Source organism: Palaemon carinicauda, chromosome 15, assembly GCF_036898095.1.
Source record: "Palaemon carinicauda isolate YSFRI2023 chromosome 15, ASM3689809v2, whole genome shotgun sequence".
In the NCBI taxonomy this organism is placed as follows: domain Eukaryota; kingdom Metazoa; phylum Arthropoda; class Malacostraca; order Decapoda; family Palaemonidae; genus Palaemon; species Palaemon carinicauda.
Window position 1 is genome coordinate 75,834,810 of NC_090739.1, and position 14,617 is coordinate 75,849,426.

Consider the following 14,617-nt stretch of genomic DNA (forward strand, 5'->3'; position numbering starts at 1 on the left):
TATATGTATATATATATATATGTATATATATATATATATATATATATGTATATATATGTATATATATATATATATATATATATATATATATATATATATGTATATATATGTATATATATGTATATATATATATATATATATATATATATATATATATATATATATATATATAGGCCTATATATATACATTATATATATATATATATATATATATATATATATATATATATATTATATATATATATATATATATATATATATATATATATATATATATATATATATACAGTATACATATATATATATAATATATATATATATATATATATATATATATATATATATACACACACACCTCTCTCTCATATTTTTCCTTTTAATATGATGTTCATTTGTTTCCAATGAATTTTATACTATTAGGTACATATTCTAGTTACAAAACACAATAAGCAAAACTATTTCATGTACGAATGCACATTGCTATCAAACAAATTAGCGATTTATTTTTCTTTCATTTCAGTAAATAAATAACAGATTGTAACATATTTTTCCTTCTATTCCAATATTTATTTATTTAAAATTAATTTTATATCAATAAGTACATATTCAAGTTAAAAATCACAATGAACTATACTATGCTGTACATACAAACGCACAATGCTACTATGTATACATATCAAATAACTGAATAAATAACTGATCGTAACATGTTTTTCCTTTTAGTTTAAAGGTTATTTATTTACATACAATTTTATATCATTAAGTACATATTCAAGTTGAAAAAATACCCAATGAACAGTACTTTCTGGTATATACGAACACACAAAGCTATTATGTCTGCATATCAAACAATTTAGTGATTAATTTTTCTTTCATTTTGGTAATGAAACAAAAGATCGTAACATATTCCTTTTAGTCTAATAATTATTCATTTATCATTAATTATATATCAATGAGTATATATTCAGTTAAAAAAAACCAATGAACAATACTTTCTGGTATGTACGGACATGCAATAAAATTAATTTTATATCAATAAGTACATATTCAAGTTAAAAATCACAATGAACTGTACTATGTGGTATGTACAACCGCACAATGCTACTACGTATGCATATCAAATGCATTAGCGACTTTTTTTCTTTTATTTCGGTGAATAAATAACTGATCGTAATATATTTTTTCTTTTAGTTTAAAGGTTATTTATTTACAAATAATTTTACGTATATCATTAAGTATATATTCAAGTTGAAAAAAAAATAATGAACAGTACTTTCTGGTATGTACGAACGCATAATGCTATTACGTGTGTATATCAAACAATTTAGTGATTCATTTTTCTTTCATTTTGGTAATTAAACAAAAGATTGTAACATATTCCTTTTAGTCAAATAATTATTTATTTATCCTTAATTTTATATCAATGAGCATATATTCAAGTTAAAAAAAAACAATGAACAGTACTTTCTGGTATGTACGGACACGCAATGCTACTATGCATATTAAACACATTACCAATTTATTTTTCTTTCATTTTAATGAATAAATGACAGATCGTAACATATTTTTTCATTTTAATGCCATGCTTATGTATTCACAATTATTTTTTATTTAGTTTTCATACATTTCATTTAAAGCTATTATTATTGGTTATGTGAATACATTCTCTCTCTCTCTCTCTCTCAGAGGTGCCTTATTATACACTGATAGAATAGATTCAACAGAAATCTTTTATTTTTTTTAGTTAGATAAATACTACACACAATACAAACTTTTACTTTGCTTAAATCTATGTTCAATCGTAGGCAGGGATTAAGATGTCATTCAATTTCGTCAGCTGATTTGTAGATTTAGCCGACAACATAACGTATATGAACTGAAAGATGTCTAAAATAATCCTGTTTTTCGATGTTATATGAACTTCATTTAATCCTTTTTGTACTTTTCTATTAACAATTCAAGGTGTATTTTAACAACTATTACAGATTGTTTTTATTTTGGTTTTGTTGTCAGCTGTTTTCAAAGTCCCAACAGTATCACGATTATACTCACAGACAGCTAACAGAGTATTGTTGACATGATTTTGCTTCCTATTACGTAATTCTTGAAAAAAGAAGAACACTGTTCAACGAACTCTTGACCAGGTTCTTATTGAAATGCTTATCGAACAACAACAGACAAATCGGCTGTTGGCGCTTACGATCCACAGCCTTCTACATATGCAATGTAAACAAAGATATTGAATATAAATATTGGTAAATGTAACAATTAAGTTTGTTTTATACTATCGCAATTAATATTTGTAACTTAATTTATAATTCAACCTTACAAAATCTTTCTATTTTATACTATCTTAGAGCAAACTGCATTCACAAGTAGAGAGCCGATATATACTGTAAACAAGCTAAATTGTAAACATCTACATTTACAAGTATGGATGTACATTTATTTCTAAAATTAGATTGTTTTTTTTGGTACTTACATTAAAAGCAAAAATTTATTTGTTTGTAAGCTTTCATAGATTCTTATACACACATACTCTCTCTCTCTCTCTCTCTCTCTCTCTCTCTCTCTCTCTCTCTCTCTCTCTCTCTCTCTCTCTCTCTCTCTCTCTCTCTCATAGGCGGGAAATTAAACTCGTGTAACATCGGACATTTCGTGTTAACAGAATACATATCGATAAATTTGAATTCGTGTAACTTCAAAATCAGGTTAACAGAACTCGTGTTAACGGGGAGTTAACTTATTTAAACTAAGGTACCTGTGTTAATTTACTAGGCTGGAAGGATTCAAATATTATTAAAAGGAAATAATCTGAAAACAACTAGATAAGAATGATGAAAAGGAAAATTGATTAAGGGAATATGATTAAAATTTAATGTAAAGAGAAAGTGTTAATGTACATGCATCTAACATGAGGATTTTACAGTGTGAGAGAGAGAGAGAGAGAGAGAGAGAGAGAGAGAGAGAGAGAGAGAGAGAGAGAGAGAGAGAGAGAGAGAGAGAGAGAGAGAGAGAGAATATTTACCAATACAACTTGTAAACATTTAGTGATGTCTTAGTCACATTTTAGTACATGTATATTATCTTTTTCACTTATGGTAGGATAAATACTCAAACATTCATTGGAAAGAACTACAGATAGTGTATTTACAATATTGTACTGTATACAAAACCTTAAAACACAGCATTCAATTTCATCAGTTCAGACCAACTAGTTTAAGCAGAAATTACCATATTCTAAAAAATCATGACTTGAAAAGATAACTGTGCTTCATTAAAGCATTTTTTACTTATGTTTTCAATTTTGGATGCATTTCAACCATCAACTGTTAGTGCCTTTTTTCACTCTACAGTATCACTAAGTGTTGTTATATACAAATAAGTGTTTTGCTGATACTTATATAAAGCATGGTGTAACGATGATTTGGGTTTTGATTCATGGCGGTAACTTTCGTAATATGACTCAACTTAACTTGTATTGAAGCTGTGTTAATAATGTAAAATTGCCCCTGAAAAGGAGTATGAACTATAATACCAATATAAAAAGTACGTGAAAAAAATGTACTGTAGTGCAGTCCAGTGGATTACCAAGTGTTTTAGCCAACTCCAGGTATGTAATGGTCAGGGAGTTGGTAGGTTATTGACCTACCCTTGGACAGACAGCATTAGCGGACTCTCACTTTTTGAGCGTCTGTTATCTAGCCCCGCGAATAAGGAGGGCTGACGGTATGCATCCCTCAGATCATGGGAGATCATAAAATTGTTCTTCCTCACAGTGTGTCTGACTGTGCTGGGCATCTACATCCTGAACTGAGTCTGGAGGGTGAACTCGTTAAGGGCTGAAAGGTCTACTACGGGTCTTCAACTCCGCCAAGGCCTTTTGACCAAAAAATGATGGCTGAAGAAGCCAGAGACTCCTCTTAAACTTCTTCTAGAGTGCCCTTTAGCAGCATGGTCTGTACCTATGAACAAACAGCATTTTTCTTTTCTTGGGTGACAGAAGGCCAATGTCATTGGAGTTGGGATGAAAGGAGGGGGGAGCTGGTGAATTGCAGGCGTTATCTGAATAGAAGAACGTCAACGGTCCACCCCTCTGTCCCATGAAACTGCCACCTCATCCATTTATCTGCCATACATCCCCACAGTAGAGGTGGCTGAATGAAGGAATTCATAGCCCTAGCATAAAATAAAGGCTTCATATATTTTCCTCTGATTCTGGTTCTGACTGCTTCACTGACAAAACAGCCAACCACAGTATCAGTATGTTTCTGAGATGTCAATGGTGCAGCTCTCAGGTTACTCCTATTCGATTCTGGTCTAGGAGCTGGTGCAAAAGTTTGTCTACCAGGGGAAGATGACCTAGAACGGTTGTTCGAAGAGGAAGGTTGAGACCTCCTAAATGATACCACTTGATGGAAAATTGAATCTTGGTTAGATTTTCTCCACTTTCCAGCTGTCAGCTCTACCTGCTCCAAGGAAAACAGGGAAGGTCATTTAAGTGAAGAATTTCAGAGGTTCAGCAACTCTCTTTGATCCACTACCGCATCTCGCTTCTTCAAAATGTCGTCTGGTGAATCATAAACTCCACCGATTTTCTCCCAAACTGAGCAAGGTCTGTGAACAGCCTCTTCTTTCAGTGTCCAAGAGGTCTTTACTTGAGATTAAATTTCCCAATGTACCTGACTTGTGGTCCAAACAGGATGCCGCCTGAAGTCAACATTGCTATAGCCTCCATGTTTGACGTCTACAAAGCTGTGAAAGTAATGTGCTGAGCAGCCAGCCTAATGAGATTAGCCAGAACCAGGGTATAGATCACTAGTTGCAGAGGAGAGGCATGAGGATCTTGCATCACATAATAACGCTTCTGCCTTGAAAAAGCTGGTGGCACGATCTTAGAAGAACAGCCTGTCTTTAAGGAGTCTTTACAAGCTGAAACCTCTCCTCGACTAGCTCAGATCAAAGGAGTTCCAACTGTTGCTTTGAACTCTGAGGAGCACGGAACAATTGATTTATTGCGCCTTCCTGCCTTTAATCAGAGATCTGAGGGCTTTGCCAAGACCGTTAACTCTCTTGATCAAGGCCAGGACCTGCAAAAAATGAGGACTCTAACGCCGCCTCGGATTCACGCCAGTTCGGACCAGCCCCTCGAGGGAACAGTCCTACAGAATTGGGAGTCCCCATCTCAGGAGAGTCCACTCCTCTCTAGAGAGGAATTGTCTGTCTATCTTCATCCTGTCTGGACACCATAACCAGCCATGCCAAAGAGTGTATGAAATTAAAAAATTATCTTGCTTACCTCTATTTGTAGGAATTAAAACATCTCACGAGTGAAACTTCTCCTTTAGCTGCAAAACTCCTACGTCTACCAGCAGCTGGCAAATAAGGAGTAAGAGAATCTTCACAATCTCTCTTACAAGAGAAAATAGGGAAACCAGAGGATCTCTTAGCTGCTGTCTTCGAGTCCTTACTGTTTTCTTCTTCCTCTTCGAGCCCTTCAAAAAGGGTGAACAAGAGTCTCCTGTCACTGTATAAACAACACCTTCAAGAGATTCTTGATCCAAGGGTGGTCGTCTGAAGAAGAAATACTCCGAAGTTTAGATGGTCCTTTTAAAAGACCGTCTTGAGACAAACTCAATTAGTAACAGCCTCTAGTTGACAACATATGACATGCATCTTGGGATCTAGATCATCCATACACTTGAGAATGAAGATCTAATGAAAAAGATGTTACTCTTGACCTCCTGCAAGGGTTATGCTATTGCAAACTATCTGAGTGCAATAAGACAGGAAAGACGCTCAAGATTTCTGGACCGTAAAGTCCTCGTCTGATACCTTAACCAGAGATTGAGCTCGTTTAGAGGCATGAACAGTCACTAGTACCGGAGTAGTTTCCTTCTGTTCAGAAAATGTCATTGAACTTGGATGTGGGCATGCAAAAGTTGCACACATCTTTATTAGGTATCCCACACCCATCTGTGAAAGGAGTAGGAGTGTGTGTATTGACAGCATGCCGGAGCACTGAGCGTAAAGTGAAGCACTTTATATGAGCATGCTTATCATCATCAATAGCTTTTAAATCATTAAACCCTATTATAATTGCAATCATGCAATCAGGAGAAGTTAGGAAATCAAGGCAGTCTGCCCAATGGGCGAAACATCAGCAGGCAGCTTGGGTTCAGGCTCATTGCCAATGACATTGGGATCAAAAGATAGTTAATTATTATTCCCCATCAAGGGATTAAGTACCAAGGCTGACTTCTCTCTAGATGGAGTACCTTGAAACCCCAGGGAAGTTCAAAGAAGTAGCATAGCGTTGTCACCCGACTAAAATCTGAAACTAGAAGAATCCGATCGAGGTAGGGATTCACCTGTTTCTAAGTCTAAAATTAATGCCAGATCTTTACTCAGACAGCCTCCATAACATTTATAATGCTTCCAGAAGTCTAAAATTACTGCCTTGAATGAAGGCCAAAAGGTATGAGGATCTACCTACCTGCCGCTAATAAAAGTACCGCATTTTCCTGACACTTCCGGACAGGTCTACGTGTATGCCTTTGACATGGACAAGCATACACACAACCTTGAAAGAGAAAGAAAGGATATTAGAAAAGTCAAGTTCCTAAAGAAGCCGATAGCATGTCAGTGTTTGTTAGCGGCAGGAATCACCATCTCGTTATAAGTGTTAGCTGCCAGTTTCCTGCTGCACTTGAATCATTCTCCTATCAAAGGACAAAGGATTGTATCCTTGTAGGAACAAATGAAAAGTTCGATCAGGAGCTGACAGTACATCCGCACTCATTAGCGGTTGAAACATTCGTACTTGCCAAAGGTCGAAATATCCATACTTGCCAACGGCCGAAACATCTGTACTCGCCAGCAGCCAAAACAAAAGTAAGCTATTCCAACTGGTCAGGGGAGCGGGGCTTCTTGCCTGCTACTTTCACTGGCCATTTAACCAGAAACAATCTCCCTATTAAAGAATACATGTATGACTGTAGCAACCACAATTAAGTGCCACTGGCTAAAGCAACCAGTAATATCTAATAAATGGTCTATTTTGTCAAATACAAAATGTAAATGTAAAACAAAATATAAAATCACTTTCAGAATCTTAGGACGAATGGACATTTCCATCGCTAAAATCTTCTAAGAATATGTACTCTACAAAATATGTTAAGATCTAATATGAGCCGCTATAACACAAAACTGTGTTACAAAGATATTACAACTGAATAAAAACTTTATTCATTTCATTAAAATATTCTCAAGATACATTCAATAAAATAACCCAGAATGAAAACTTGATTCATTAGATATTCTATAAGTATAACAAACAAAATAAGATAATTAAAAAAATAACATATCAATTGTGCTACCATGATATCACATCCTAGTCACAACTCAAAATTTCTTTTGTTGGTGACCCTTTCTGATGTATTGCATTTAAAAAGGAAGTATAATTCTTGGTTACTTCTTCAAACAGTTGAAGATGAAAGACTTGAAAGCTGCTTATATGAAACTGGGAGTTACCATAGATATCACAAAATTGGTTGCACTGAGAATATATAGCTAAGATCATATGTTTTCAACTATACTACAATAATATTCACAACCTTCAAGGCGAGTGGTGTGCATGTACTTGGACTTCCACTTTGATTTTCTCTTGGAGTAGTTTAGTCTTATCATTAATATGACTGTCTAATTCTGGTCTATCATCTTCACTCTCACTGGCTCCTCCTTGTTCTATGGAATTTGACTCAATGTGACAAGTATCTGGTTCTTTAACATCATTACTGGCACAATTAATGCCAGAAGGATTTTCAAAAGCAATGTCCAAACGTTCACTGTCCCGAGAATAAGGTTCATGCTCAGACAAAGGACGATTCCCAACATGTGACAAGACATTTCCTGATGTTCCATATGAACCCCGAAAACATGGAGAATTACCTTCATGTGCCGGTACACTTCTGGCTGGAGCTGGAGTTGCAGTACCAAGTAATTTACCAGGAAGATCAAGAAGGGCAAAACAAAAGTAACCAATGCCAGCACCCCCAACAACAGCTATTGTAAAATAGCCATTATAACTCATAACAGCAAGCATCAAGAGATATCCGATGGTTAGATGTATCAAATGTAGAAATGCCTGGAGTACGTGGAATTTCACCCTGTAATAATTCAAAAGTTAGTCAACAGAATCACAGCATAAATACAAAATCCAAAAATAAATTGGTTCCATACACACAAACTTCTTATTTTCTTTTATATTGCTTGCACCGAGAAATCATCAATAAACTTCCTTCACCAGAGGAATATCACAAGTCACATAAGTACTAGTCACAGTGAGCTAAAGAATTAACAGGAACAATCAATAAGATGCACTGGGAGAATGGGCATTACGATACAAGAAATTGTACTTCTGAAAGTAAAATGTAATCTAAATTTTAAATGTACATTTAAAGAATGCATATCTATTATAATCAATTGTTATCTATAAGGGGGAAATGATGCAGCTATTCAATATTCCTATATGACAAAGAGATCTATCTTTTTAGCAAGACACTTCCCTCCAATTTTGGGGTTCCTGACATAAAAAAAGAAGGGAAAATAAACGGGACTTTTCCTCTCTTCGCTTCTCTCAGCCTGATGAGGGATTCAGCCGAGTTTGGCTGGTACTGCTAGGGTGCCACAGCCAACACTCCCCTGTTATCCACCACATATGAAGTTTCATATGCAGAATCCCCTACTGCTGTTACCACTGTGTCACAATCGCTCGCCATTCATTCCTATTTCTAGCACTCTCCCTTGCCTCACTCAAATCTATCCTCCTATCACCCAGAGCTTTCTTCACTCCATCCATCCACCCAAACCTTGGCCTTCCTCTTGTACTTCTCCCATCAACTCTTGCATTCATCATCATCTTCAGCAGCCACTTTCCATTCTCTCTACATGGCCAAACCACCTCAACACATTCATATCCACTCTAGCTGCTAAATCATTTCTTACACCCTTTCTCACCCTCATATTTTATTTTCCCTTGTTTCCTTTCCTCACTGGGCTATTTTCCCTGTTTGGGCCCCTGGGCTTATAGCATCCAGCTTCTCCAATTAGGGTTGTAGCTTAGCAATAATAATAATAAGGCATCTGACGCCCTCTTTCGTGATTTCAGAAATACAGTTCAGAAATTTTCTCGAATTTGATACTATCGAATGATAAGTCTGTACTCTTAGGTTAAAAAATATTCATTTCAGGCCAGAAGGCACATCCATCATAGGATTGGCAAGGGTTTCCCACTAGGTCCCCTTCCTTTACATCCATGGAAAAGGCTTCCCCCCAACTGCCACTGAACCTGCAAGACTCAGTTCTGAGGGAGGAGCCCCACTTGAGCTTTCCTAAGACCCCAATAACCTGAAGGTTTGGCTACTGCCGGATCCACAGGCTAAGATGGAAAGGAAGAGGACAGAGGACAGAACTCCCTGGTTGAACATCAACTTTAGCGAGCTGACCATAGTGGAGCATATCGAAGCCTTGGCTATTTTGGAGATAACCAACGTGACTACGGGAGCCAAGAGGGTAGCGCCCATGGAAAATCAAAGCCTCCTTCAAGAAACTCATGAGTAAAAATGCATCCTCTTCAAGATCTAAATTGTCCTCAGAACCAAAATCTACTGCTTGGAAAGGGGCCTTGTCCCACAAGACCTTTTTTCCAAAACCTCTAACTGCTACATCTGGAATTGTAGGGCAAATGAGATCCCAAAGGTCCCTGGTGGGTAAATATTCAGCCAACCCAGCAATCTTAGCAAATCCTTTCATCCACATTGAAAGGAAAAAGGCAGCATTATCTCTCAAGCATTTTACAAGTGGATCCTGGTTCCGTGCAGAATACATTAACTGCAAATAAAAAGAACAGTTAACAGGATCCCACACCCTGCCCCAAACAGCAAAACAGTTACTATAATAGCAGTAAACTTGACTTTGATTTCATTCTTCTGTAGTAAAACAAACTGAAAACATCAGGTAGGGGTTGTATGAATCAGATTTTTACAGTTGGGCAGATATGCGAGAAATATTTAGCAAAAGGTAAGGAGGTGTATGTTGCGTTTATGGATCTGGAGAAAGCATATGATAAAGTTGATAGGGAAGCAATGTGGAATGTGATGAGGTTATATGGAGTTGGTGGAAGGTTGTTGCAGGCAGTGAAAAGTTTCTACAAAGGTAGTAAAGCATGTGTTAGGATAGGAAATGAAGTGAGCAATTGGTTTACGGTGAGAGTGAGGCTGAGACAGGGATGTGTGGTGTCGCCATGGTTGTTTAACTTTTATGTTGATGGAGTGGTGAGAGAGGTGAATGCTCGAGTGCTTGGACGAGGATTAAAACTGGTAGACGAGAATGACCATGAATGGGAGGTAACTCAGTTGTTGTTTGCGGATGATACTGTACTGGTTGCAGACACAGAAGAGAAGCTTGGCCGATTAGTGACAGAATTTGGAAGGGTGTGTGAGAGAAGGAAGTTGAGAGTTAATGTGGGTAAGAGTAAGGTTATGAGATGTACGAGAAGGGAAGGTGGTGCAAGGTTGAATGTCATGTTGAATGGAGAGTTACTTGAGGAGGTGGATCAGTTTAAGTACTTGGGGTCTGTTGTTGCAGCAAATGGTGGAGTGGAAGCAGATGTACGTCAGAGAGTGAATGAAGGTTGCAAAGTGTTGGGGGCAGTTAAGGGAGTAGTAAAAAATAGATGGTTGGGCATGAATGTAAAGAGAGTCCTATATGAGAAAGTGATTGTACCAACTACAATGTATGGATCGGAGTTGTGGGGAATGAAAGTGATGGAGAGACACAAATTGAATGTGTTTGAGATGAAGTGTCTAAGGAGTATGGCTGGTGTATCCTGAGTAGATAGGGTTAGAAACGAAGTGGTGAGGGTGAGAACGGGTGTAAGAAACGAGTTAGCAGCTAGAGTGAAAATGAATGTGTTGAGGTGGTTTGGCCATGTAGAGAGAATGGAAAATGGCTGTCTGCTAAAGAAGGTGATGAATGCAAGAGTTGATGGGAGAAGTACAAGAGGAAGGCCAAGGTTTTGGTGGATGGATGGAAAAGCTCTGGGTGATAGGAGGATAGATGTGAGAGAGGCAAGAGAGCGTGCTAGAAATAGGAATGAATGCCGAGCGATTGTGACGCAGTTCAGGTAGGCCCTGCTGCTTACTCCGGTGCCTTAGATGACCGCGGAGGTAGCAGCAGTAGGGGATTCAGCGTTATGAAGCTTCATCTGTGGTGGATAACGGGGGAGGGTGGGCTGTGGCACCCTAACAGTATCAGCTGAACTCAGTTGAGTACCTTGTCAGGCTGGGAGGAACGTAGAGAGTAGAGGTCCCCTTTTCGTTTTTGTTTCATTTGTTGATGTCGGCTACCCCCCAAAATTGGGGGAAGTGCCTTGGTATATGTACGTATGTATGTACTTCCACATCACCAAGGAGAGCGGCAGTATACCTCCCCTCTTCTACAATTATCAGGTCCACATATCTAAAAGTGAGATAAGCTCACAAAATGAATGGTTTACTCCCCTAACTATCATTAATAGGCGACCCTTGAAGGATGGGAAAGGGTCATACTCTTATTCCACAAGTACTCAGTCATTGACCTTATGGTTTATCAAGCCAATAGAAGGGAAAAAGATAATTATTTTATTACCCTAGGAAGTCTTAAGATAGGAGGATTTTTTTATGGGGAGTAGAGTTGTCAATTGCAATTATTTAACAGTATTCTACTATAATTTGACAGTCAGAATGAATCAAACATCACCAATAACATTATAAACCTCTTCAAAATCTAAAAAAAAATAAAATACAATACTTTATCATACTACCTTTATAGAAAAAGCAATTCACACATAAAGCTTATTTCTAAACTCTTATCTGGCTCACTAAAAAGCACACTTTGTATATGAAGATACAGTACATTCCCATAGAAATAGAAGCAAAGTCCAAAAAAGGCTTTATCATATTACACCAACAATCTTTTTAATGAAAATTTCAGTTTAGAAAAAGTATCTATACATAGAATGCCAAGATTTATGGAAAGAGCTTTTGCAGAGAGGAGTGGTTCCTTAACTGGAAAATAGACGAGAGGTCTTTCAAATAGAGATTAAAATTTGGACTGGTCTGCTAATTGGTCTTGTCGTATTACTAAAATTCCATATGTACTGCTTTTCTAACTCATCCTCCTCCCTCCTCATTGTGTCCAAACTATCCATTTCTTTTACAGAAAATGAACACCAAATCTCACACCAAGTTAGCTTGTCATATGATACTTGTGTGTGTAGTCCAGCCTTAAATTTTAGTATCCTTTGCTTACACCTTTGCAAAATAAATTGTAAAAATAATTTGTATTTTTCCTAGCTATACAGACCTGAGTTGTTTAAAACAGAGATATGTCTTCAGGGGCCCTGGAATAGCTGTTAAAATCATTAATGAGGTAGTCAACTACAGGTGGTGAGTGTGGGTGAGTATCCTTACCCACCAGCCTGTCTCAAAATTTCACTTTTGACCATCGACTGTACAAATATTTGTTGCTTTAAAATAAGGAGACTCAGCAATTTGTGGGTAAGTCCCTTTAGAACAAAACTGGTAGGTTTTCTTTTTTCCTAGAAAGGTCAGTCTCCTTGGTCCTGTACAGGAGTGAAGAAAATTATTTTAGCATAGGGATGAATAGCCAAATAGGCTCTGGCCTTTATTTGGTAAGTACAGTGGTACCTCTACATACGAATTTAATTAGTTCCACAACCAACTTCGGATGTAGTAAATGATCGGATGTAGAAACGAATTTTCCCATAAGAATACATGGTAATTCATTTAATTCGTTCCTCAGCCTAAAAAAGGGATTTTGACGTAGGAAAAATCTATTTCTGGGCGAGGGACCTGTGCCGCCCAGTGAATAAGCTCCTATTAGCACTTATTCTTAGGTAATTTACTGCTAAATATACCAGAGAAAAAATGTAAAGGAGTGCTAGGTTAACTAGCTCGCTCACCTATTGGTGTCGGTATAAAATTGGGCGTATAATCCAGAGGTCCCGCACTATTTAGATTCATCCACGACAAAGACCCCAATAGAGGAGAGCTGTTCAACCTCACTCGGCACCACCAACTCTGCATCCGCTCAGAACCCAACTCCTTAGCACCCAAAGTTTGGGGACTCCAAGGGAGAGGAGCTGGGAGGGTTCACTGGGCGGCACAGGTCCCTCGCCCAGAAATAGATTTTTCCTACGTCAAAATCCCTTTTCTGGGCTTGAACCTGTGCCGGCCAGTGAATATATACAAGAGAAATGTCACCAAACTTGCAAAATAAAGGAAAAACATAAACATAAGGGAAATACAAGTTGCTTTAATCAGAGATGAGTGCCAAAAACAGCTATAAGGGTATCTTAAAAAGAACATAAATCCACTTGGTAGAACAATTGACCAAAAAAGGTAAGGTATAATAATGCCGTGAGTGATGATATATACAGATACTCAGGAGTCAAAAATTTACAAATATAATAATAGTAATCAGGTGCGAAACCAACGAATACAAATAGGGTATAAATGAGGCAGGTAAGGGGGAGAGATAAAATAACAAGGAATTAACATATGAGTTACCTGGGGGTAACTACGCTCCCTGCAGCTACTGTAGGAAATTTAAGGGCTTCCAAATGTTTAAGGTAGTGTTTCTTGAACACTGAGGGTGACTTCCACCCTGTATACCTGGAAAGATCCGTAAAATTCATGTGGTGAAAAAAGTTCACCGAAGTAGCAACCGCTCTGATATCATGTGCAAGAGGAAAAGAGTCAGGGCTAGCTTGTTTAATAAAATACAAAATTTGTTGCCTGATCCCTTTAATGGTAATGGTACCGCCTTGTTCTCTAACGAATAGAGGCCCCGAGGAGTTAGAGGAGGTCCGGGATAAATAAGACCTAAGAGTAGTAACAGGGCACAGAGACGGATCTTGCGTGAGGGGAACAATTTTCCAGGAGGACCATCTGTTCTGAGGGTCTTCGTTCTTAGCTAAAAAGAATTTTTTAGGTGAAAGAAGGACCTCTCCCGAAGGAAGGAACTCAATATGACCCGGGTCTCTTGACAAAGCTGCCAGTTCAGAAATTCTTGCCCCGGAAGCCAAACTCACCAGGAAAAGTGTTTTCCTGAGAAGGGGAATGTAATCACAAGAACTGTTAATGGTATCAGAAGCCAATTTGAGTACATCATTAAGGAACCAGGTAACCGGGGTAGGACGAGTAACCGGTTTCAGTCTGGCACAGGCTTTCGGAATTGAAGCTAACAAAGAGTCGGTTAAGTCTATGTTAAAACCCACTAGGAATATCTTTTTCAAGGCAGATTTAATAGTGGTGATAGTATTGGCTGCCAGACCTGATTCTAATAAAGTTCTAAAGAAAGTGACTGTAAGGTTCAAGTTCATACAGTGTACGTCTGGGTCTATCAAAAATTTAGCCAACTTTTTAACCGCAGAATCATATTGGCGGATGGTGGAATCCCGTTTATCTGATTCTAGGAACAGGGTGTTTTGAGGATCGATATTGGCACCATGCATGGCCGCAAACTTCATGAAGTCCATAAAGTTAGGGCGCTC

At 37.6% G+C, this 14,617-nt stretch overlaps 1 protein-coding gene across 5 annotated transcripts in view; it reads right to left on the reverse strand.

Moving 5' to 3' along the window:
- The window catches only part of LOC137654673 (high affinity copper uptake protein 1-like), a 223,782-nt gene that overhangs the window by 95,910 nt on the left and 113,255 nt on the right, over nucleotides 1-14,617 (reverse strand). For all 5 annotated transcript variants that reach the window (XM_068388534.1, XM_068388532.1, XM_068388535.1 and 2 more), the window contains exon 4: nucleotides 7,951-8,168. In XM_068388534.1, coding sequence (XP_068244635.1) covers nucleotides 7,951-8,168 — 218 coding nt within the window. The remainder of the gene's footprint in view (nucleotides 1-7,950; nucleotides 8,169-14,617) is intronic.